Source organism: Acomys minous, assembly GCF_964271855.1.
Source record: "Acomys minous genome assembly, chromosome: 8".
Lineage (NCBI taxonomy): Eukaryota > Metazoa > Chordata > Mammalia > Rodentia > Muridae > Acomys > Acomys minous.
In genome coordinates this window covers 69,549,510-69,575,325 of record NC_140489.1, presented here as the reverse complement: position 1 = coordinate 69,575,325, position 25,816 = coordinate 69,549,510, and the positions used below count along the sequence as shown (strand labels likewise).

General features: G+C 37.5%; 1 protein-coding gene across 2 annotated transcripts in view; it reads left to right on the top strand.

Moving 5' to 3' along the window:
* Positions 1-25,816, top strand: part of PNPLA8 (patatin like domain 8, phospholipase A2) — a 50,860-nt gene that overhangs the window by 20,587 nt on the left and 4,457 nt on the right. For both annotated transcript variants that reach the window (XM_084793766.1, XM_084793765.1), the window contains exons 4-8: positions 34-185; positions 4,811-4,905; positions 8,901-9,072; positions 12,353-12,410; positions 17,168-17,362. In XM_084793766.1, coding sequence (XP_084649892.1) covers positions 34-185; positions 4,811-4,905; positions 8,901-9,072; positions 12,353-12,410; positions 17,168-17,362 — 672 coding nt within the window. The remainder of the gene's footprint in view (positions 1-33; positions 186-4,810; positions 4,906-8,900; positions 9,073-12,352; positions 12,411-17,167; positions 17,363-25,816) is intronic.

Sequence of the window (25,816 nt, the reverse complement as noted above, 5' to 3'; positions counted from 1 at the left end):
AGGTAACAAAATAACTTTTTTTCCTCAATGTAGGAAAAAGTTATTCCGTATTTATTACGACTGAGGCAAATTAAGGATGAAACTCTTCAGGCTGCAGTTAGAGAAATTTTGGCCTTAATTGGTTATGTGGATCCAGTGAAAGGCAGAGGAATCCGAATCCTTACAATTGATGGTGGAGGAACGAGGTAAGGCTAGAAAAAAAATGGGGTTTAAGACTACAGATTTAATCCAGCTTTAGAGATTTTAAAGAAAGTGTGATTTAATATAATTATCATAAATTAAGTTTTAAAAGTAATATGTAAAGCCACTTTTATTTATGAATATAAAAGCTATATGGTGACATATATTTGGATCATTTGTTACTTTGATTTTATCTTTTTTGTGTTACAGATTTGGTCTTTAGAATCTTACCAACCATTCTCAGAAAATTAACAATGATTTTTAACTTTATTTGGTTGTGGTTAGCTTTTCCATATAGGCAGTTAGTCAGCTAGTCACATAATAAGGTGACGATTAGAAGGAGAATCTACACTGTCACCTTGGTGCTTCTCCCTGTCTTCCCTTGATGCCAGTTTTGGTGCAAATACAAACAATAAAAATAAGTACATTCTTTGTTCAGGAAACAATTTCACTATCAGTTCTAATTCTTACTAATTGTAATTATCTGTGCTTATTCTTTGATAGTTGACTTTGTCATAGTTACCTAGTTTCTGGTCTTGTCTTTTAAATCTTTTCTCTAGAATTTTCTATGACAGGTTCTTGTTTCCTTTGACTTTTCCCTTTCCCTTTTATTTTTGTGCTCCTGTGTACTTGTACACTTCTATGTTCAAGCAGTGCCCCTTTTGTTACATTTCACAATTCTACCTTTCAGTCAAGCCCTTCACACTTTGACTTGAATATAAAAGTGAGATAGTATATGAGAGAGATAATCTATTTTAGAATGTAGGCATAAGACAATTAATTACTAACCTCAGACAGTGGCCATGGCAATTGTGAAGTAGGAAGAAAGGATATGTAAGAAAATTTTGAAGAAAACAAGACTAGATATAGTAAAAATCAGCTAAGATCATGTTCAAGTATAAACCCTGTGAGTGATAAATGGAATTACAAAGACAGAGATGATTTATATTGGGTTTTGAGCATGCTGAATATAAGGTTACATATATCTGTAAAGAGATGCTCGATTGTCAAAAAAGACCCAACAGAAGAGAGAAAAGTCATGAGATTTAGATGGATATTTTGTTTTAAGGTTACAGGGTTTTACCATGGCTCGAGCTGGCTTCCAACTGGTGATCCTCACTGGAGCTAAGGTTCCATGTGTGTCACCACACGCAGCTAGCATGGTGGCTAGTTAATGGGAAAGTTAAGTAATCCACCAAGGTGTTCTTTCTTATGTGTTAATAGAAAATAGCAATGAATTGCAGAGAATTGTTACACTTCACTAAATAAGTCCCAAGGCTAAGAAGTGAAAAAGGCAGAAGAGTCCCCTTTATTATTAAGATCAGGGGAGTTAGGATGGGTGATTTCATTCATTGAGTTAGCTGGTTGAATGCCTTCTGTGTGATAGAAACTTACTCAGGTCTTGGAAACATTGAGTAACAAAACAGAGAAAACCTTTGTCTTGACAGTGCTTCTGTTCTAGAGGATAAAGGAAATAAATAAGAAAATCAAAAAATGTGCTACTGGGTCCTCTTGAGTGCTATGAAGGGAAGCAAAGCAAAGGCAGGTGCAGAAAGTGATAGTGCTCTCAGAAACATTATAATGATTAACCTTACATAAAAGAACTAACATTTATCAGTCTGAAAAACTCACACATCATCACCATTTTCTTTAAAGTGAGAGCTACAGTATATTGGAAAAGATAGTAATATGTTGGAAAAGATATCACTTCTAGTGGGAGTGCAAACTGGTGTAGTCACTGTGGAAATCAATTTCATGATTCCTAAAAAAAGTGCTAGAAACTCATCTGCCATATGACTTAGCGATAGCACTTCTGGTCATACACCCAAAGCCTCCGGATTCTACAAAAGAGATGCTTGTTCATCCATATTCATTGCTACTATGTTCACAATAGCTAGGAAGGGGAACAGCCTAGATATACACCAACTGATGGATAGTCAAAATATCATACATATACAAATGGAATTTTATTCAGTTGCAAAGAAAACTGAAATCATAATATTTGCTTAAAAGTGGATGAAACTGGAAAAATTCTGAATGAGGAATCCCAGACCCAAAAAGACAAATTTCATATGCTCTGTCATGTCTGGATTTTAGATTTGTGTTCTTAACATGAAATGCTTGTAACAGACAGGAAACTGGGGAAGAAAGACTTTAAGGGACCATAGGAAAGCACAGGTGGCAAGTGAAGTAGGGTGATGTGGACCCAAAGGAATAAGGGTCCTGAATAGTGAAGGGTCAAACGGGAGACCGGGGGTGAGAAAAAAAAGAAGGCAAAAGCAATAGCTGGGACCAGGTCTTGGATAAGCTGATAGCTTAGACCAAGCAAGTTTATTAAGAAGTACAACATCCAATACAGTATTAGCAGGTTAGCAGAGAGCTAAATCAGATGACATTGGCAAAGAGAACACAGGCATGCCATATAAGCAGTCCTCCTGGAGGTGTCTGGAGATAATTAGGGCTGTCACCCTACATGCAAAGGAAAGTTTCTCAGGACAGTGTTAGCTGACCCAGAGAGTCCCTCATTCTACAGTTGAGAAACTTGTGTGTAGGAAACTAAAGAGAGATTTGTCTTGAAGCCCTGTGGTGTAAGGGATTGTAAAAGGACCCACACCTTACTTCTCTGATTCATTTTGTTTCTTGAAACGGGGTCTCGCTTGCAACTATCCATGTAGCTATTCTCTTAACTCACAGTCCTCAGGCCTCAGCCTCCCAGGTGCTGGGATTATAAGTGTGACTTCACACCTGGCCTGAGAATTACGTCTTCTAATGTGTATGTGTAAGAAACCCCAGTTGTAGTGTTAGTAATACACTAGCAACCTAACAAGTCTCTATATGTTATTGAATCTGAATTCATTTATAAGTACTGCTTATTTATTGGTTTATTTAGATAAAGTCACTCTTTTCCCCTTCTATATATGTACTTAGAAAAATTTGGGAAGGAAAGAGAAAAGACAATCCATAAATATTTTTAATATTTTATTTTCTTCAAGTGTTTTTCTTATGGATACACACACACAGACACACACAGACACACACACACACACACACACACACACACACACACAATACTTCCCCCCCACATATATACTCATGCTTAATTACTTTGCAAAAAAAAAAAAGGATGTCACATTGTTAGATCTATTTTATACAGCAACATCTTTAATTCTTCATGTCTTACCCAGAATTATAATATAGCAGCTCTTATATAAGCCATTATCTGACAGCTCCTGAAATCAACATTACTTATCCCAGCTTTAAAAAAAAAAGGCTGAAAGTGGTGGTGCAACACCTGTAATCCCAACACTTGAGAGGCAAAGGCAGGGGGAATCTCTGAGTTTAAGGTCACTTAAGACTATATAGTGAGACTGTGCCAAGAAAGAGGAAGGGAGGGAGGGAGGAATGGAGGGAGGGAGGGAAGAAGGAAGGGAGAAGAAAGAGAAAGAGAAGAGGTAGGGAGGAAAGAAAAGAAAAGAGATAAATAAACCAAAAGTCAAAAGTCAACACGTTTGGTCTTCAACTATACGCTTTAGATATTCGCTAATGACCTCTGTTGGTCCCCATCAAGGTACAGGTTAAAACTCTTCAATTGTCTTATAGTACTGACCTACCCTGCATCATGTAGTGGGAATTGTACTTGTTATTTTTCTTAGAATTGTCAACATATGTTATACAGCCTAAGTAAGCGGAAGCCCCCTAGACTGCTTTTATATTCTGATTCTCTCCTGAAGCTATTAAATACCTTTAGTAAAGATTCAAAAATGAAAACTCTCAGTAGTATTAACTAATAGACTTTTTTTTTTTTTTTTTTTTGGTTTTTGTTTTGTTCTTTGAGACAAGGTTTCTCTGTGTAGCTTTGGCTATCCTGGATTCGCTTTGTAGACCAGGCTGGCCTTGAACTCAGAGCGATCCACCTGCCTCTGTCTCCCGAGTGCTAGGATTAAAGGCATGCGCCACCACACCTGGCCAAATAGACTCTTAATGTAGAAGATGGTTCTAAGTTTATTGTTTAAAAAAATTAATAAATAAAAGGTACTGTGAAAATCTGACCAGTGAAACATAAATACAAATATATAGAATTATAGGTGATCAACTATATTAATAAAAGAAGAAAATAGTTTATAGTATCCCAGAACTACTGAGGATGGTTTTTAGATGTTTTTCAGAATTGAGGTTTTAAAAATATATCTAAACTGGCTTATCTTCATATTACTTTAAAATATTATGATATAGCTGAGTGCAGTGGCACACACCTGTAATCCCAGCAGTCGAGGAGGCAGAAGCAGGTGGATGTCTGAGTTCGAGGACAGCCTGTTCTACGAAGTGAGTCCAGGACAGCTAAGGCTATACAGAGAAACCCTGTCTCAAAAAAACCATAACCAAAACCAAAAACCAAAACCAAACAATACGACAGATGTTTAAGTATGCTGCTGCCATTGCACAGGCTTTGTATTTATATTTGTATTTTGAAGTGCTCCTAAAATTTGGTCAGGTGATTTTTATTGATGCTAGTTTAAATTAAGTTTTCATGTTAGCATATAATCTGAAAAAGCAGTTTTATAGAATTGTTTTATTCTGTAACTTGAATTTGCATTGGACAGAAATTATCAATTTGTTTTCTTTTTCACAGAGGTGTGGTAGCTCTTCAGACTCTGCGGAAGTTGGTTGAACTTACTCAGAAGCCGATTCATCAGCTCTTTGATTACATCTGCGGTGTAAGCACAGGTAATTACCGTCACGAACATGGGAGTGTTGCACCAGTGGATCACAGGCGAGAGCATGAAGCACGGATTTGAGATCATGGGCCTTCTCCGAAATAATGGGCAGTCATTTCACAACTTTAATGATGAATAATCCTTTGTGTAGTAAATTTTTTAAACTGCTTAGTGTTTAAATATGTAACTTTAAGTTTAAGCATTTAAGAATGACTTAATTTTATTTTGTTTTCAACAAGTTGCACTGACGAATAATTACTAATTACTGGTTTTTGGCAGAGTTACTGTAAGGAGATGATGTTAGAAGTGGTAGGTAGTCAGATGGCATTTGAGCTAGTAGAAAATAAAGGTGGAAAAAGGAATATCATTGAATAAGTTGTTTTATATATTATTTTATGGTGGTTTGAAACTAGAACTTTTTACTTTTAAAAAGCTACTTTTAAATATTGATAGTTGGTATATATATGAAATTGAGGTCTTATGTTTATTTTATTATTTTTTTAAATTTATTTTTACTAATTTATTCAGATTATAACTAAATTGTTATCCCATCACTTGTATCCTGAGGTTTTATGTTTATATAGAATAATTTGTCAGCTTAAAATAATTGTTAGTTTATCTTAATGTTCTACTTAGTTTCTCCCTTTATTGTGCTTTTCACAAGGTTTATATCTATGCTTTATTCTTCTGAATTATGATATCCCTAAAGATACTAAGAACATGGCCAGAGATTCCTCTATATGATGAGTGTTAAGTATGGCATATTCCCAGAGAGCAAGCCAGTTGTCATCCAGTTGCAAAGACTAAATGATGGGAAATGCTGCAAGGATGGTTCTGAATAGAAACGTACTGGATCAGGAACCACAGAATTCTGGATGTTAGCAAACGTGGAGAATGATGGCAAGAAGGAAGGAGAGAACATTTCTTTGCAGAGGTCTCTCAGGATATTAAAAATGTTTTTTTCTTGTAGATTTCTTAGCTGGGCAGTGGTGGCCCATGCCTTTAATCTCAGCACTCAAGAAGCAGAGGCAGGCGGATTTTTGTGAGTTCCAGGCCAGCCTGGTGTACAATAGAGTGAGGGCCAGGATGGCTAAGACTATAGAGAAACCTTGTCTTGGAAAAAAATAAAAAGTAAAAAGTTGTCCCAAGTTCAGTTCAGACTCACAGAATAGGAAAGTGGGATCTGCATCTGGAAAGGCAGAGAGCTGTGACATTACTGTAAAGAAAGATGCCCAGCCAGGCGTGGTGCCACTCATCTGTACTCTCAGTACTCTAGAGGCTGAGGCAGGAAGAGTAGGCCAGCCTAGGCTCCATAGATTTCTTTTAATATTTAAGAATGTATTGTGACTTTTAAAATAAGAAGATAAAGTATATATCCAAAGGTGACTTGACTCTGAAAATTTCTCAAAGAGATACTTCCCAAGACTAGTATTGTATATAGGTTTGTTTTGAAACATTACCCATTTCTGTTAACTTTGGAATGGTCCTGGCAGTTGAAACATCTAAAGGTAGCTACAAGCTCACTTCTTGCTTTGGCTTTTTGTTGGATGACTACTACAGTAGAGCCCCGCGAATCAGTGACCAGTCATGATATTGTGTAACATGTAGGCTTCTGAGTCTGTAGCATTTCTTTCCACTGCACTTTCTAACTTGTAGGTGCTTTATAATTTACCTTCATTTTTCCATTTTGCTTATTCCTGAGTTGGTTTTACCTGTGATTGATTGATTGATTATTTATTTATTTATTTATTTATTTATTTATTATGTATACAGTGCTGTGCCTGGATGTAGGCCTGCAGGCCAGAAGAAGGCATTACATCACATGACAGATGGTTGTGAGTCACCATGTGGTTGCTGGGAATTGAATTCAGGACCTCTGAGCCATCTCTCCAGCTCGTTACCTGTGATTTTAATGAAGTTAATAAATGCATACTTAGTTTAAGGATAGTATCTTTACTAGCTTAACAAAACTAATTCATTTTAAAAATACCAGTTTTTTTTTTTTTTTAAAGTACTTTCCTAGCACTTGGGAGGCAGAGACAGGAGGACCTCTGAGAGTTTGAAGACAGCCTGGTATACATCGCAAACTCCAGGACAGCCAGGGATACAAGAGAGACCCCTCCTCTCTCTAAAAAAAATGATTTAATTTTTAAACAAATTTTTGTTATGTTTATTAGGAATATCCTCCAAATTATAAATATTTTTATATAGTTTGAGCCATAACATTGCATTAAATTATCAGTTATCTAATCTTGCTACCAGTTACCTTTCTGGGCAGGAGAGATGGCTTGGGAATTAAGAGAGCACTGTCTGAATTTCTGCAAGACCAGGGTTCAATTTACAGCCATTTCTAACTCCAGTCCAGGAAATCCAGTGCCCTTTTCTGAACTTCATGGGTACTAGGTACACATGTGGTGTGCAAACATAAATGGCATTAAGAACACTTATACACGGTTGAGCAAATTTTCTTGTTGTGTGCTGAAGCATCTTCTGGGTATATTCCAAGGAGTGGAATAGCTGGGTCTTGAGGAAGCCCTATTCCCATTTTTCTGAGATAGCACCAGATAGATTTCCAAAGTGGTTGTACTAGTTTGCATTCCCACCAGCAATGAAGGAGTGTTCCTCTCTCCCCACATCCTCGCCAGCATGTGGTGTTGCTTGAATTTTTGATCTTAGCCATTCTGATGGGTGTAAGATGGAATCTCAGAGTTGTTTTGATTTGCATTTCCCTGATGATTAAGGAGGTTGAGCATTTCTTTAAGTGTTTCTCAGCCATTTGATATTCCTCTGTTGAGAATTCTCTGTCTAGATGAGAGAATCATGGGAGAATGGCAAAGTAGAAGGATCCAGAGGGTCCTAGAAGCCTACAAGTAGAACATTATGATAGGCAGATTTGGGCACAGGGGTCCCGCTCAAACTAAGGCACCAGCCAAGGACAATACAGGCGGTAAACCTTAAACCCCTACCCAGATCTAGCCAATGGACAGAACACTCTCCACAGTAGAGTGGAGAGTGGGATATGACTTTCTCACATACTCTGGTGCCTCACATTTGACCATGTCCCCTGGAGGGGGAGACCTGGTGGCACTCAGAGGAAGGACAGCAGGTTACCAAGAAGAGACTTGATACCCTATGAGCATATACAGGGGGAGGTAATCCCCCTCAGGAACAGTCATAGGGGAGGGGAATAAGGGGAAAATGGGAGGGAGGGAAGAATGAGAGGATACAAGGGATGAGATAACCATTGAGATGTAACAAGAATAAATTAATAAAGGAGAAAAAAAATTAAAAAAAAAAGAAAAAAAAAGAACACTTATACACATAAATTAAAAACTTTAAAAACTAAAAAAAAACATTTAAACTACATTGTTGTTTATTTCTTTACAGGTTAAGTGGTTAAGCAGGTTTTGCCTGTCTTGCTGACTTCTCATACCCCAAAACTCCATTTTCCTCTTTAGTTTGGAATTAGGCAAAGTAGAACCACTAGGTGGCAGTGTGTCCCACCACTTACAATGGTATGTGAAATCTGCTATGTAAAAAGACTTCCTAGGATACCTAATTTCTTTCCTCACATTGATTCCAGGACCAAACTGAAGAGAGATTGCTTAATGAGTTGATGAGTTGTCAAATACACTTTTAGTAAAACATGCTTTTCCTTTCCATGGTATCTTATATATAATCTAATTTAGTATAAAAGAGCATTTTGATGTATCCTAAAATTACTGTCATTGCCATCTTAAAGTCACTGACTGCTGTAAGTGTCACCTTTTAGGACCTGGAAAAAATTTTTAGATGTATTATTCAATGGTAATGAACTTACAAGCTGTAGTTATTATTTATACCCATTTTGCAGATGGAAAATTTAGGACTCTGAGAAGAGATTGGTCCCAAGTCCAGTTAGAAAGTATTAGAGCTAGAATTTTAGCAGGTTGGTTGCTTGGAGCCATGTGTACCCATGTGAGCAGTCACATCTCTAATGATAAAGACTAAGAGTGTTCTTTCCAGGGGCCATATTGGCATTTATGCTGGGATTGTTTCACATGCCACTGGATGAATGTGAGGAACTCTATCGAAAGTTGGGCTCAGACGTATTCTCACAGAATGTTATTGTCGGGACCGTCAAAATGAGTTGGAGCCATGCATTTTATGACAGTCACACGTGGGAAAAGATCCTTAAGTGAGTTTCAGTTCTTTTCTAAAATATTTGTTTATATAGTTGCTTATGAATATTAAGATTTGAGAACTACAAGGAATACAGAGAATGATATTCCCACTAATTTGAAATAACCACTATTTCTCTTTCGGTGAGTCATATTTTAGTCACAAGTTCCTGAGTTTTTGTATGTAAGATTTGCATATAGAAATTTGGGGGGTAAAAGAGGATATATGTTCATATGTTCATCTCTATATGTGTTATATGTGTGGGGGTCCATGCACGTGTATGCACATGTGTGTGTACATGTAAGTGGAAGCCAGAGATGGATGTTCAGTGTCCTCCTGTATCACCTATTTTGTTTATCTATCATTGTATGTCTGACATGTAGGCATACATTACTATGTCACATATGTGAAGGTCAGAGGACATCTTTCTGTAGTCAGTTCTCTTGGTCCACCTTTTTATTGGAATCTGGAGATTAAAACCAGGCTACCAGGCTTGTGAAGGAAGAGCCTTTACCCACCAAACAATCTTCCTAGCTTTACTTATTTTTGGAGACAGGGCCTTTCCCTAAACCTGGAGGTCACCAATTTGGCTAGACTGACAGGTCAGCAAGCCGCTGTCTCCACCTCCCCAGTGCTAGAATTACAGGTATAGACCACCATGCCCAGCTTTTACATGGGTTCTCAGAACCTGAATTCAGGTCTTGTGAGCAGGCATTTTATAGGTGGAGTTTTCTCTTTAGCCCTTGGTAACTACTTCTTAAAAAAAGACGAGGCTATAGTTTACATAGATTTTTATTTGTAAACTGTTGTTTTTCTTTGATGTCTTATAGTCTTTCTCAAGTCATTATTCTGAAAGAGCAAGTAATATTAAAATTTCTTTCCAGATACAATTTCTTTCCAGACTTGTAATATATTTAATTTTTTTCTTGATTAGATTTGTATGTGTGTGTGTGTGTGTGGGTGGTGGATGCATGTTTGTGTGTAGGGTGTGCATATGTGGATTCCTGCGTGTGCAAGTGCAGGAGGAAGTCAGAGGCTGGTCTCCAGTATCATTCCTCAGACACCTTCATCCTTTGCTTGATCCTCTCACTAAGTAGGAGCGTGGTCAAGTAGGCCAGCCTGGTTGGCCATGAAGCTCTAGGGAGCCCCTTGTCTCTACCTCTCTCATCTCGCCATTGCTGGCATTACAAGCAGATGCCCAACTTTCTGTGTGAATTCTGAGAATCCAAACTCAAGTCCTCACGTTTGCCACACTGAGACATCTATCTCCTTAGCTTATTCTGTTTTTCCCATCTATTTTGTATAGCTGAAGTTACTTTATACTTGTAAATTGTATCCTTACCCTTATTTTCAATGTTATTAAAACTAATAGCACCTTTGAAAGACTACACTGTATTCTAGAGTGTGGTGGTATCGTATTTTCTTAACCTTTTCTACCTAAGATATTTATTTGTTTGTTTGTTTTGCAAATCATTTTTTATTTAATTAATTTATTCATATTACATCTCAATTTATCCCATCCCTTGTATCCTCCCATTCCTCCCTCCCTACCATTTTCCCCTTACTCCCCTCCCCTATGACTGTGAATGAGGGGGACCTCCTCCCCCTGTATATGCTCATAGGGTATCAAGTCTCTTCTTGGTAGCCTGCTATCCTTCCTCTGAGTGCCACCAGGCCTCCCCATCCAGGGGACGTGGTCAAATATGGGGCACCAGAGTTTGTGTGAGAGTCGTTCCCTACTCTCCATTCCTACTTAGGATATTTATGAACATCTATAACATTTTTATTTTTCTGCCTTTTGTGTTTAGGATCAGCTATGGTAGAAAATTGTAAACTTATGCCAACATTTCAGAATGTATCATTCTTGTTAATTTATAGGAAACACTCATTTGTTCAAATGCTATTTTTTTTAATCATAAAACATTTTTTAAAAAACACTGAAAATAACCTATAATCCCACCAAGAAAGTAGCATTTAATATTCCCTTTTAGGACTTATAGCCAAATAAGTGTTTGCTTGTGTGCATGTGTTTTCCTCCTCCCCAACAGTTGGGATGATAATGCACATATCCTGCACTTCCCTTTAGTATCTGTCACAGGTGATCAAGCTATTATTCATATGCTTTGAAAGCATTATTTATTTATTTATTTATTTGAGTTTTTTGAGTCAGGATTTCTCTCTGTAGCCTTGACTGTCCTGGACTTTGTAGGCCAGGCTGGCCTCAAACTCAACAGCAGTCCTCTTGTCTTTGCCTCCTAAGTGCTGGGATTACAGGCATGTGTGCCACCACTCCTAGTTTTTGAAAGTATCTTTAATGGTTGTTCATTATCTCATTTTATGAATGTTATTTTTAGTTTAAAATATTTCCTACTAGAAAAGGACACATAAGATGTCTTTTTTTTTTTTTTGTACTTTACAGATGGTCATGGACATCTCATATACCATCTTATGTCTCCTGATATCTTCAAAGGAAAATCCTAGGCATAAAACTCTATGTCAGAAATGTTATACATGTTTTATAAGTCTTGAGAAAAAAAGAGCACATGAATTTGGGGTGGAGAGTGGTGGTGGGGAGAGGGGAGGAATTGGAGGGTAAGGAGTCAGAGTAGATCTGATCCAAACATATTAATGCATATACGAAATTCTCAGACAATAGTTCTTGAGATATATGCATGTAATCGCTGAATTGTTCTTAAAGATAGGATCCTGGTTTACTCATATGCCAGCATCAATTTTTTTATTTTTATTTTACAAAGTATTTAAAATACCAAATAACTTAAAATTTATAATATCTGAATATTTGAGAGTTTAAAGTGACCATGAACCTTTGTATTTTTATTACATTATCATTGTGAATATTATGGGTATGGTCTTTTGCTCATTTGTGTTCAGTTGTTTTCTTACATTTATTTATTGTGCATGTATATATCTGTCTATGGGTATTTGTGCCACACTGTCCTCTCTACCTTGTGCGATCCTGCAGTGAACTCAGATCATGAGGCTTGATAACAAACACGCTTATCTGGTGAGCCATATAATGGGTCCAGAATATATATTTTTTAAGGACACCCTTCATTTATTCCTATTTTCTCTTTAATGTAAATTTTTTAGAGGAAATTTGTCCTAATTTGCTTTTTGTTACTGTGATCAAGCATGATGAACAAAAGCATTTAGGGAAGAAAGGGTTGATTTCACTGCCACATCCTAATCACAAAGCTATAGACAAATGGATACTCTTGTGATTGTTAAGACATAAAATAGTTTTGATGTAACTCATGTATTCCTGTTTAATAAAGGGATAGAATGGGATCTACACTAATGATTGAAACAGCACGAGATCCAGCATGCCCCAAGGTAAGTCTGAAGGTCTCTTAGGTAGAGCATCACAGAGTTGGGAGATATGTATGCTGAATAGTCAATAAGGAGAAGCACCCTTAAGAAGTTTTTTAGTAGGTATTATTTATTTAATAGACTTTATCTATTAGGTCATTCTATAAAAATACAAGATATAATCATTAGATTGTTTATGTAGTAAAATTGTAATTAAAGGTTTAAAAATGAATTGAAACTGAAAATACAGAATTTTTATCTGATTATTTTTTAAAAATCTGGTGCTTTGAGGAAAATTATCTTCTACCTTAGATTTTTTAAAATAGAAGTTTTAGATAATATATAAAATCAACAGGATTATATTAATGTACAAATAGAATTCCAATTTTTAAAGCTTGAGTCATTTAGGTATGTTTCTATGTAGTTCTTTATTCATTAGTTTGAAGCCACACAATCTGAAATTGCTTTAGGTTGGTTTTAATACCAATTGTTTGACTGAAGATTATAATCAGTGTCCCTCAGAATCCCACATGGCTTGTATTTATTCTTGAATGGCAAATTACAAGGTTGAAAAATGAAGACAACCACCCCTTCTTCTGTTCTTTATCTTCATCACTGTCATGCTTTCATTTTTTTGAATGCTATGTGCCTTTGAGGCATAGCTGAATTTGTCAGAATAATGCTGTGGCTTTACTTAGATCATAATACTTTCATAGTATATAAAAACAATGACTAATTTGTAAATATACTGTATTTTTTAATCTTTTAGTGGTTTTTATTAATGATAATATTGTATAAGTTATTACATTAGAATACTAAAGTAAGCTAGACACATGGAATTACAGGGCTGTGAATTATTTCACATATCTCAGTAATCACATTAAATAAATAATCTCAGAAATGAAGTAGTTCCCTGCAATGGATGCTGTGGAACACATTAATAGTTCACTGAAAGCATACATTGCAAGGGATGTAACGAAGGCTACTTTGTGAGAACTCATTGTAAAGGCTAGTAAGTAGGAGCATTCCTGGCAAAAGGACAAAGAGAATGGTCTGTGTAAGGCTCAAAGAGAATTCCAGGAACTGCAAGCTTTCCTGAAGACTAGGGCCCAAGGATCTGAGGGCAGCATGTGGGATGAGACTGGAACAGTAGGCAGATTAGATCACACACTGGCCTTGAAAGCCATGACAAAGAGATGACTTCATTCCTTGTGAGAGGACCCTGGGATATGCCCTACCTACCCCTCTCATTTGTTCTTCTGGATCACTAGGTCCCTGTGTTTGTTTGAATATTTGCTTCCAAATTGTAGAAGTTGTCAACCTTGGGTAAAGGAATAGATGTGAGCATGGGGAAACTTGAGCCATGTGCAAAGGTTCTTTGTTGTACTAAAGGGAGCAGGCAGCTCTATAGGATTCGTAATCCTCTTTTTTTTTTTTTAAATCCCAGTTATAGAAAGACCCTCTGGATTTTAGTAGATGGACAGATGGAACCCATAGATGCCAAGAGTCATAAATTACCTACAAAATCTTAGGATAGGACCTTTGTTTATTTTATTTTTTTATTATTGGGGAAGGGTTGAGGCAGGGTTTCTTTGTGTAGCCCTGGCTGTCCTGGACCAGTTTGTAGACCAGGCTGGCCTTGAACTCAAAGAGATTCGCCTGCCTCTGCTTCCCAGAGTGCTGGACCTTTCTTTAGTAGATAACGAGCAAACAGGGCCTTGGCAGGGCTTGGCACAAGACAGAAAACCTTAGACCTGTGATTTGAAAGCTTTGGGAATTTGTACAGGGCTATGCTGTGGCTTTACTAAAATCATAATATTTTCACTTTTTCTCCATTTTTCTTTTATTGAAAATGGATTCTTTTCTCATACAATATGTCCTGGTTACAATTTTTCCTCCCTCTATTCCCAGTTACTCCTCACCTCCCTTCCCTTAAGGATCCACTCCCTTTCTGTCTCTCATTAGAAAAAAAAAACAGACTTCTAAGAGATAACAGCCAGACATGAAATAATAAAATATAATAAGATAAAGCAAAGTCTATCACATTGAGGCTGGACAAAGCATCCCAACAGAAGGAAGAGTGCCCCAAGAGCAGGCACAGGAAACTGAAACCCACTTGTTTGTGCACTTAAAAGGAGTCCCATAAGAATACTAAACTGAAAGCTATCATGTATATGCAGAGGACCTGGTGCAGACCTATGTAGACCCTGTGCTTGCTGCTTGTTCTCTGTAAGTTTATATGAGCCTTACTCAGTTAATTCAAAGGGTCTTGTATTCTAGTGTTCTTTATTTTCTCTGGCTCTTATACTTTTTCCACCTCTGTTTACTACTCTAGTTGGTTGTAGAATCTGGGAGAATGGAGCCAATAAATGATGCAGACTAAAATCCCATGCAATAGCCAGCTTTATTCAGAGCATTAAGACAGTTTATACCCTGAGGGTTAAGAATGGTCCGTCACCTGAATAAAGTTCTCATGGCCCCACTCTATATATAATCACAGGGACAAGCTGCAAGTGGCTTGCATGCATAAACATCCATAGACATACAAACAAGTAATATCTAGTTGTAATGAATAAACTGAAGTAAACTATCACATCCATGACACCTGGGAGGGGGCACATTCCAAAGGCAATCCATATTACAGAGGAACAGTGGTTACAAGACTCTTCTTGTCTTGTTTATGTGGAGTGTTCTCACAAGGTCTCAGAAATCTCACACAGCTTCATTCTCGGACCATAGTCCAAAATGACTCCTCTTCTGAGAGGTTCCCTAAGCACTAAGGGGAGGGATTTGGTGGAGACATCCCATTTAGAGCTGTGTGTTTCAAGGACTCTCTCCACATATGGGTCTCTGCATATTTATGTCTGCTCCAAGAAGCAGCTTCTCTGATAGCTGAATAAGGTACTTATTTATGGGTGTAGGAGTCATTTTTCTTTTAGATGGAAATAGTTTGGTTCTACCCTGGGTCTTTGGGCTATCTAGTCTCTGGTTCCTGGTCACCCAACTGGTATTGGGTATGGGTTCTGTCTTGTTTAATAGGCCTTACATCAAAGCAGATATTCATTTACTGCACCCACAAGTTCTGTGCCACCATTGCTGTAGCATATTTTGCAGGGAAGGTGTTTCTTTTGGGAGCCTGTAGCATACCTTTCTGCACCAAAGACACAAGTAGTGGTGAAAGCACCATGTAGGCACCAGCTCAATGAGTTGTGCTGGTGTTGTCCTCTGCAATGGGGCTCCAGTGTCAGTTTGTGGAGAGCAACCCATTGTCTAAGAAACAGCCTGGGTTGTTTGGCATTTCCATGGGACTCTCTTGGCCAACATCTCAATTGAATGCAACATAGTTCTGATACTGGAAGCCTTGTTTGGTGACAAGAGATGGACAGTTGGGACTCCCCTATTAGGATACTTCATTAGGATTGCCTTCATATGTTTTAGAAATTTTCTGTTGTACTAGGTTTCCATGTCATCCCTCAAGTGTCCCTCAGTTTCATCTGTTTCTCCTGCATTTTCTCCCTCAACCTTACCTCACCTCCCCCTCCCCATTTGATTTTCGTATTCCAGCTCCTGCCTGCCCTCAGTGTACCTGTAAAGGCTATTCTGTTTCCTCCTCCTAGAGAGACCCATCTGTTCCCCTTGGTCCCTTCCCTTAAACTTAACCTCTTTAGGACTACAGATTATAGGTTGGTTATCATTTATTAATGACTAACATTCACATACAAGTTAATACATTAATGTTTCTGGGTCTGGGTTACCTTACTTAGCATGTTTTCTTTGAGCTCCATCTATTTGCCTGCAAATTTCATGATGCCATTGTTTTTTAACAGCTGAGTAATACTCCATTGTGTAAATGTACCACATTTTGCTTATTCATTGTTCCGATGATTGACATTAGGTTGTTTCCAGTTTCTGACTGTTTTGAATAGAGCAGCAGTGAACATGGTTTAACAAGTGTCCTTGTGGTAGGATGAAGCATCCTTTGGATATATGCCTAAGAGAAGTGTTGCAGGGTCTTGAGGTAGATAGGGTCCCAATTTTTTGAAGAACTGCCATATTGATTTCCATAGTGGCTGTGCCAGTTTGCACTCTCACCAGCAATGGAGGAGTGCTCCCCTTATTCCACATCCTTTTAATCATGAGTTGGCACTTGTGTTATTGATCTTAACCAGTCTGACAAGTGTAAGATAGAATCTAAAAGTAGTTTTGTAAAATCAGATTTTCAAAGCACAGAAAATTTGTTGTAAACAATATTGAAATACTGCATTTGTTGATTTTTAATTATTTATTAATTGTTGACACTATTGCATAAGTTACTACTTTAGAAATGTGTGCCTTTCTGAGTATTTTTAAATAAATCATGTATTCATATGCATCTTTTATTATTGTTCTCATCTACTATATCTCAATTGTCTTGTGACTTATATTTTTTTTTAACCTTTGTTTCTTTCATAACAAACTTGTAGTTTCCTTTTAGTATTTTGTGTTACATATTTATCTTGCTGGTCTTGTAGATATATATAACTAAATAGTATTCAGCTGGCAATGGCAGTTCACACCTGTAATTGCAGCACTCAGGAGGTTTAGGCAAGAGAATTACACAAGTTCAAGGTCAGCATAGATTATATAGTGAATTTTAAGCCAATCAGGGCTACAGGATGAGGGTCCTTTCCCTTAAAAAAGAAAATAATAATAATAATAATAAATGGCAATAAATAGTATTGTTTCTAAAGATTCTAGGTATTGTGGTTAATAGTCATATTGTTTACTTTTTAACTTTCCAGGTTGCTGCTGTAAGTACCATAGTAAACAGAGGACTAACACCAAAAGCTTTTGTGTTCAGAAACTATGGTCATTTTCCTGGCATCAACTCTCACTACTTAGGAGGCTGTCAGTATAAAATGTGGCAGGCCATTAGAGCCTCATCAGCTGCTCCAGGCTACTTTGCAGAATATGCTCTGGGGAATGATCTTCATCAAGTAAGTTGACCTATACGGCTGTTTTTAAAACTCTTAAGTGTTTGAGGCAGCAAGGAGGGTTTTGTGGGAGGGTTTTGAGGGAGGAAAGGGAAGGAGAAAAAGGAAGGAAATGATGCAGTTTTAAAAAATAAAGATATGTTTTAAAGTCGGCATTTATTAACTGTCACTGAACTTCACAAAGATCAGCAAAGGGAATTTCTTCATGTATTCACATAGGTCAAAAGTTCTGTAATTCAAGAAACTTTATGCTGGGTGTGGTGGCACGTGGCTTTAATCCCAGCACTTGGGAGGCAAAGGCAGGCTGATCTTTCAGAGTTCAAGGCCAGCCTGGTCTACAAGAGAGCCCAGAACAGTCAAGGCTGTTACATGAAAAAACCCCGTCTCGAAAAACCAAAAAAAAAAAAAAAAAAAAAAGAAAGAAAGAAAGAAACTTTACTTCTAATTAATAAGCCTTCTGATGAGAGTATGGTTTAGGAAAACTTTTTTATTTCTATTTTATCTTGTGTGGTTGATAAATGCAGTAACCATTGATGGAAAATGAGATAGTGTGCATGACCCTTATGCCGACATGATGGGCACTGATAAATTTCCTGGAGGTTTAGGCTGTGTGACAGTTTTGGAGGGAGAACTGTGTAGGCAAGGATGGTGTCACATAGTAGTAAGTACTCACCAAGCCAGCTGTGTGCTAGACAGTGCTTCACATGTACTGACTTGCCTGTTACATGTCCCCACCTAGAGACAGCTGTTTCCATTTGTAAATAAGAACTCTTGAGAGAGACCAGAGACAAAGCCACAAAGTTGCAGGATGTAGTTTCTAGCCATGCTGTTTCAAATCTATGGGTGAATTAACTAGAAAGTTGAATATTCTTGGTAATTCTTTTTCGGTGTTTTGCTTCATTTACTTAACTTGTTTCTCTGTCAAGTTATTCACACTGTATAGAAATCTGAATTCTTAACTTAACACTAGATAGTAAAAATAAAGCTAAATTTTCATGTGACTTTTTACCTAAAATCAGTCTTAACTGAAGGAATCATGAAGTCTTTCTTCTCTAATCATCAAAGTATATGTGTGTACTCTTTATGATAATCAGTTATGAGGGAAAAAGTGTTCTATTACTGGCAAGAACCTTCGGATAACATTCAAACCCTGCCATAGATCTGTATAATCTGTCAGCTATAGAAACTTGAAAACTTCCTCATAGAGAATTTTAGTTTATATGTGTCAGAGCTACAAAATAACTTAAACTATTTTTTTCAATTTTGTTTTACATTTTGATAAAATACCATTCTAAAATGTTGGTCAATTAATTTTAGTTTTTACAAGTAATCTTTGTTGTTAGATTAAAGCACAGTTCTTTTATCTTTGGAATCCTTTCAAACTATTTCTTATTTTGTCAGATGTTGTTGAATTATGTAAAGCACTTCTCCTTTGTTTTTTTTTTTTTCTTTTTTCTTTTCCTTCCCTCCCTCGGGCAGAACATGTTATATCTCAAGGGTTTTTTTTTTTTTTTAGCTCCCTCTGTATCTTAATATGTACTTTTCTGTTGTCAGTAACTTCTTCCTTTTTTATATTATTATTACTGTGTCCCAGGTGAAGAATCACTTAATATTTTTAAATGTTAGGTTTATATTTTTATATAGTTATCATGCTACAGATCTGCAATAAAAAGTCATATACTCACAGACATTTTCTTTCTTCCTTCCTCACCCCATCTTACCAATTATCTAGAGCATTGAACTAACTGGTTGTTCCAGGTTAGCTCTGATCCCACCTTAGCTTTTATTTTTATCTCAGGGGAAGCAGATCTAACATTTAACTAAAGTGCTTTGTTGGTTTCTTTTCTACTTTACATAGACTAATAATATTTCTTTTCATGCTTGACCATTTTTATGCTGACAACTATAATCTATCACTTTATTTTAAGCTACTGATAAAATAATTTCTGTAAAGTATATAACTACACGGACTAGCCAGGTGCAGTGGCACAAGCCTGTAATTTTCATCACTCGAGGAGGCAGAAACAGTCAAATCTCTGTGAGGTCGAGGCCAGCCTGGTCTACAGAGTGAGCCCAGGACAGCCAAGGCTGCACAGAGAAACCCTGTTTCTAAATGAACAAACAAACAAACTACATGGACTAAGAAATAGAATTTGTAACCAGTGGACTCCAGAAACAATGACACATTTATCTGAAAAAGAATATTCAAGTGGGATCTGTAATTTAAGACCCTACTTAAATACACACTTTATTTTATAGTTTCTTGAAAATCTCAAGAAATAGGATAGTTTCCCCCTTAAAAGATAATAACATTTATTCTAAAATATGAATGATCTTGATTGCTTAAATAAAAGAAAACTTGGAAGTAAAGCAAAGTTAGTCTCTGTTTCTTACCCCTTAGGAAACTGCCAAAGATAACATTAAAATACAGTACTTGTATAGCCTTCTTGTACTAAATTCTTTAAATTTATATTGTATTTCTAATCTCATTTTAAAAATACATTTTAACTGTCAAGGCTACAGATACCTCATTTTTGGTCTTTCATGTTCTTTTGGAGGCAGGTCGAGTGTAACTTATGGCACGGAATGTGCTGCCTGCCATTATTCTCAGGGTTCAGAAGGCAGAGCCTGGCGGATCTCTGTTAGTTCAGTACTAGCCTGCTGTATATAGCAAGTTCCAGGACAACAAAGCTGTGTAGTAAGACCCTGGATAGAGGAGGGAAGTGAGGAATCGAGGAAAGTGAGAGAAGAGAGGAAGTGGGGAGGGAGAGTGGAGAAAGGGGACTGGTTAGAGGGATGAGAGAGAACCCATCCCTGTGGGTTAGTAGTCTATTTGGACAATTACTGGAAATACTGCTGTACTTAGGAGGGTTGAATAGATGGATAAAATTCCATTTGCCTTCGACTCTAAAAAGAATTACAACACTTACAAATTATTTACTTCGGAAAACTGCTTTAGTTTCATGTCAGCATATGCCATTTAGGAAGAAGAAATCTTAATCAAGAAAATACTCCCTTAGGACTGGCCTATAGGAACGTGTATAGGGCGTTTTCTTGGTTGATGATTCATTAGTCATTAAGTTGGGACGGTTAAGTGAAATAAACCTTTCCTGCCCAAGTGACTTTTATTTTTTATTTTCCAAGTTACTTTTAGTTATGGTGTTTTATCACAGCAGTAGAACCCCTAAGACAAAATCAAAGCAGGGATTCTTTCTGCCCTTTGTCAGAAAGTAGCATAGTATTTATCTTGAAGTAGTAATTTTCGTACAAAATTATTCTCTTTTTTTCATCTCCTCTTCCAAAATAATTTTTTTTGTTTTGTTTTTTTGGGTTTTTTTTTTTGTTGTTGTTTTGTTTTTTTGAGACAAGGTTTCTCTGTTATCTTGGCTATCCTGGACTTGCTTTGTAGACCAGGCTGGCCTGGAACTCATAGTAATCTGCTTGCCTCTGCCTCCCGAATTCTAGGATTAAAGGCGTGCACCTCCATAACCAGCTCAAGATTAAATTCTTAACATCCCATCTTTGGTAAAAACAATCTGGTACATCATTATTATTAGCCAGGGTTCTCTAGAGTAACAGAATACACAGAATGAATCTCTTTCTTCATGGATCCTGCTAAAAGGCAAAGCTGAATTCAGCCAAATAACTCAGACTAGACCATGGACTGAAGTGATAAAGATTGCCAGATAATACAGATGCGGTTAATTCTTTACAAAGACGCTTTCATTTGAGTTGTTGTTTAGAGAAAGAGTAGTCAATTAAATAGAGGAATATGGGGAAGGATTACACAGTTTGGATAAAGATGGTTTTGGAAACATTACAAGTAAAAGTTTCAGGACAATGTAAAGGTAACTAATGCCATTGACTTATGCCCTTAAAATGAGTTATATCCTTTAAATTTTGCCTATATTTAATTTATTATGAAAAAAACTGAAAACAACAACAACAACAACAAAACCTCAAAAATAACCCAAAACCATAGAAAAGGTTTTAACCACTGAGAGATGGCTCAGTAACATTTTAGAGTTACCACTGCTCTTCCAGAGGACTTGAGTGTGGTTGCCAGCACTCCCAACAGGAGGTTCACACCCATTTTTGTAGCTCCAGCTCCAGGGGTGTCTGATACCTTTGACTTCCCTTGACACCCAAGCGCACATATACACATAATTTAAAACAGTGAAACTATGGCACTAAAAAGAAACCAAGAAAAAAGTACCCATGCCTGCTCAGAAGGTAAAGTGGGAAGATCACGAGGTCAGGGATAGCATATGCTCTGCATCATCGTGGTATCAGAAAGAAAACAGCCTTTTCAGAAGGTGAGGTTGCACCGTGAATTTAAACCATGAATATTTTTCTTAGAGCATATGGAAACATATGGAAACACCTTTAAAAGTATGTAGTGGAAGAGAAGAAGACTGTTATCATTGGCAAGAAAGAACAGAGAACTCAGTGCCTTTATATCAAGGATGGTGTATTGAGGGGACAGCGACATGCAGAGCACATAGTCTTTGAGGAAAATGAGCCTAGCAGCCGAAAAAGTTATTTCATATAGTGATCCATTATACCAGCTAAAGGCTCAGTTCATTCTCAGAGCTGTCATCACTGTAAGTTTTGATCTGCCACCAAGTACACAGATGGTTATTTAGGCTTTTCATGAATGAACTGATGTAATATACTTGGTAATAGAGAATCAGTCTCAACACACACACACACACACACACACACACACACACACACTTTCTGCTGTGTGTTTAACCACAAGGCCTCAGCCATGCTAGGTAAGTGCTCTTACATCTTTAATGTGTACTTTGACTTTAGGGTTTTGCTTTGTGTATTCTCTGCCATGTTACTTTGAGTTTAGGAACGATAACCATTTAACTAAACAGCTAAGAAACACATTGAAACTTCAGAGTGTTGACTCCATAAACAAATAAAGCATCACCCCTGAGTAAATACCAGCTATGCTTTCCTAGTCCAGTTCTCAATACAAGTTGCCCTCTTCCTAGATTCAGCCAAAGGGCAGACATGTCACTGCTTTTAGGACAGCTGCAGTCAGTCAAGCGGCAAACAGGGCAAAGTGTTTTCTCTCATCCCAGATGTGTGCTTTTCATAGACTAGTTTTCTGTGGTTTTAGTTTCAGTGGCTGTCAGCACTCAGCACCATGGAAAGAGCCATGGTGTGAAATGTTCACACTTAGTCTTAAGAAATACCTCCTATTGCTGTTATTTGTTGTCTTAATAGAGGGTCTTGCTGTACAGCCCTGGTTGGCACCGTATTACCTGTGTAGCTGAGGTAGTGTTTAAAATCACAGCAGTCTTTCTTCCTCAGCCTCCAGAATGCTGGGCTAGCATATGCACTGCAGTGCCCAACTAGAGATATCTTTTAAAAGAATATCCTCTGGGCCCAAGGGTCTTGCTCAAACTGTGACAACAGCCAAGGACAAGACGTGCAGTAAACTTCAAGCCCTTACTCAGAATGTCCAAGCCAATGGGCAGGACATTCTCCACCATTGAGTGGAGAGTGGGGACAGACTTTCTTACGAACTCTGGTGCCCATTTTTGACCATGTCCCCTTAATGAGGAGGCCTGGTGGCACCCAGAGGAAGGATAGCAGGCTACCAAGAAGAGACTTGATACCCTATGAGCATATACAGGGGGAAGAGTTCCCCTTCAGTCACAGACATAGGGTTGGGGAATAGGGGGAAAGTGAGAGGGAGGGAGGAATGGGAGGATACAAGGGATGGGCTAACAACTGAGACGTAATATGAATTAAAAACAAGGAATTCCCGAAATTTGTGGATAAATAGATTGAGCTAGAAATGATCATAATGAGTGAGTTAACCCAGAAGCAGAAAGACTCAAATGGTATATACACACTTATATCTGCACACTAGCCCAAGGGGCATGTCCCACGAAAGCCTTCACTTACCAGGAAACTGAGACAGAGGGGAGGACATTCTAGTGGGACTCTAGATGAGAGAAGCATGGGAGAATGGCAAAGTAGAAGGATCCAGAGGGTCCTAGAAGCCTACAAGTAGAACATTATGATAGGCAGATTTGGGCCCAGGGGTCCCGCTCAAACTAAGGCACCAGCCAAGGACAATACAGGTGGTAAACCTTAAACCCCTACCCAGATCTAGCCAATGGACAGAACACTCTCCACAGTAGAGTGGAGAGTGGGATATTACTTTATCACATACTCTGGTGCCTCACCTTTGACCATTTCCCCTGGAGGGGGAGACCTGATGGCACTCAGAGGAAGGACAGCAGGTTACCAAGAAGAGACTTGATACCCTATGAACATATACAGGGGGAGGTAATCCCCCTCAGGAGCAGTTATAGGGGAGGGGAATAAGGGGAAAATGGGAGGGAGGGAAGAATGGGAGGATACAAGGGATGGGATAACCATTGAGATGTAACAAGAATAAATTAATAAAGTAAAAAAAAACTAAAAAAAAAAAGAATAAATTAATAAAATATTAAATTAAAAAAAAAGAATATCCTTCTGTGAAAGTCATAGAAACGTATGGCGCGGTCTTCCAAAGGCATGTAGTAAAGTTGGAGATCAGCAATTCAGAGATAGAAATTAGACTATAAAATCACAACTAACAGCCCATACTAAAAGGTATAAGCAATGAAAAGATATAACTACACTCCTTTTCTCAGAATCTGATGGCCTTGTGTTTCCCTGTACTCTCAAAATTATTATGAAACTTTATATTAGTGATCACTAACTTTTTGTGTAGTTGGCCTTCTAATGTGAGTACATGTTGAGAATATTATTTGAGGAAGTTAGGGGTGTGTGTGTGTGTGTGTGTGTGTGTGTGTGTGTGTGTGTGTGTGTGTGTGTGTGTAAAATAGAACAGAGTCTAGAAATAGACTTACATGCATATGGCCTTTATCTCTACTAAAGACACAAAGCAGTTCACAGGATAGTCCTTTTGTGGAGCAGGCTTTGCATGTGTGGATAGTACATGTGAGTAATCTGTATGAATACCAGAGATTGGCATCAAGTGTCTTTGTTCTCCACCTATTTGTTGAGACAAACTCTCTCCCTGAACTCAAAGCTTACCAGTTGAGGAAACTGGCTGGTCAGTAGGCTCCAGGGATCTGCCTGTCTCTACTCTTCAGTGCTGAGGTTACAGATATAATGATTGCCACCACACCTGGCTTTTACTAGGTGCTTGGTATCTGAACTCAGGTCCTCTTCCTTGACTAGCAGGCACTTTACCTACTAATGCACTCCCACAACCGCAAGGATAATCTCAACAAATTGCTTTGAAATACATTGCTGTTGTTGTCCTCGTTCTCCCCTACCCCAAGACACACACCAAAACCTTGACAATAAACCTCATTGCTTATTCCAAGAATATATAGTGGGTTGTAATTTTGATGTAAGATTCACAGGTTATACCAAGATTATTCAGTGGATTATTCAGTAGTTTTTTTGTTTTGTTTATTTGTTTTGGGTTTTTTTCCCCAGAGACAAAGTTTCTCTGTATAACCTTGACTGTCCCAGACTTGCTTTGTAGACCAGGCTGCCCTTGAACTCACAGCAGTCTGCCTGCCTCTGCCTCCAGAGTGCTGGGATTAAAGGTGTGTGCCACCATGCCCAGCTGGATTGTAATTTCAAGTGTAAAATGTTTAGAAGAAAGAAAAAAGTGCTGTGGTCTATAGTTAAATAGACTTCTAACAGTTATTTTTAAAAAGTTACTGCCCATTTACAAAAACACTGGTACACCAGACTTTATCAAAATTAGAAAGTTTTACTTTGTAGAGTAAGTCTCAGAAACTCAAAAGATAAGTGACTCACAGGAAGAAAGTACAGATTATTGAAATATGGTACATCTACAAAGGGATATGTGTAGAATATATGTAGAAGTTATATAGGAAAAAACCTAAGTATTAATTAAAATATCGTCAGTCAGATGTATGTCCCTAGATTTTAAGCTCAATATGCAATATAGTAATCAAATACATTTAAATATTGTGTGATTCATTCTGTTTGGCTATAATTTTAAGTACCTTTTTATTTTTATAGTATTCTATCAGCATATTTTACATTACTTTTTGAATGCCTGAAAATTATGTTGATCGTGATAAGTAGTTAGAACAGTGGTTCTCAATCTTGCTAATGCTGTGACTTAAACTGTTTAATACAGTTCCTTATGTTGTGGTAACCCCCCCCCCATAAAATTGTTGTTTGCTAGTTTATAATTTTGCTACTGTTATAAATCACAATATAAATACCCATTTTCCAGTGGTCTTAGGTGATCCCTATGAAAGGGTCACTTGACCCCCTAAGGGGTCATGACCCACAGATTTAGAACTACTGACTTAGATGTTCAGAGTTTCTCCCGCTTTCTTTAGGTTATAGCTGTACTGTGGATATGATACCTTAAAGTTGTTTTGTTTAAATTTCAATTACTTTGTTTATAATGAACTTGTGAGAAATTGT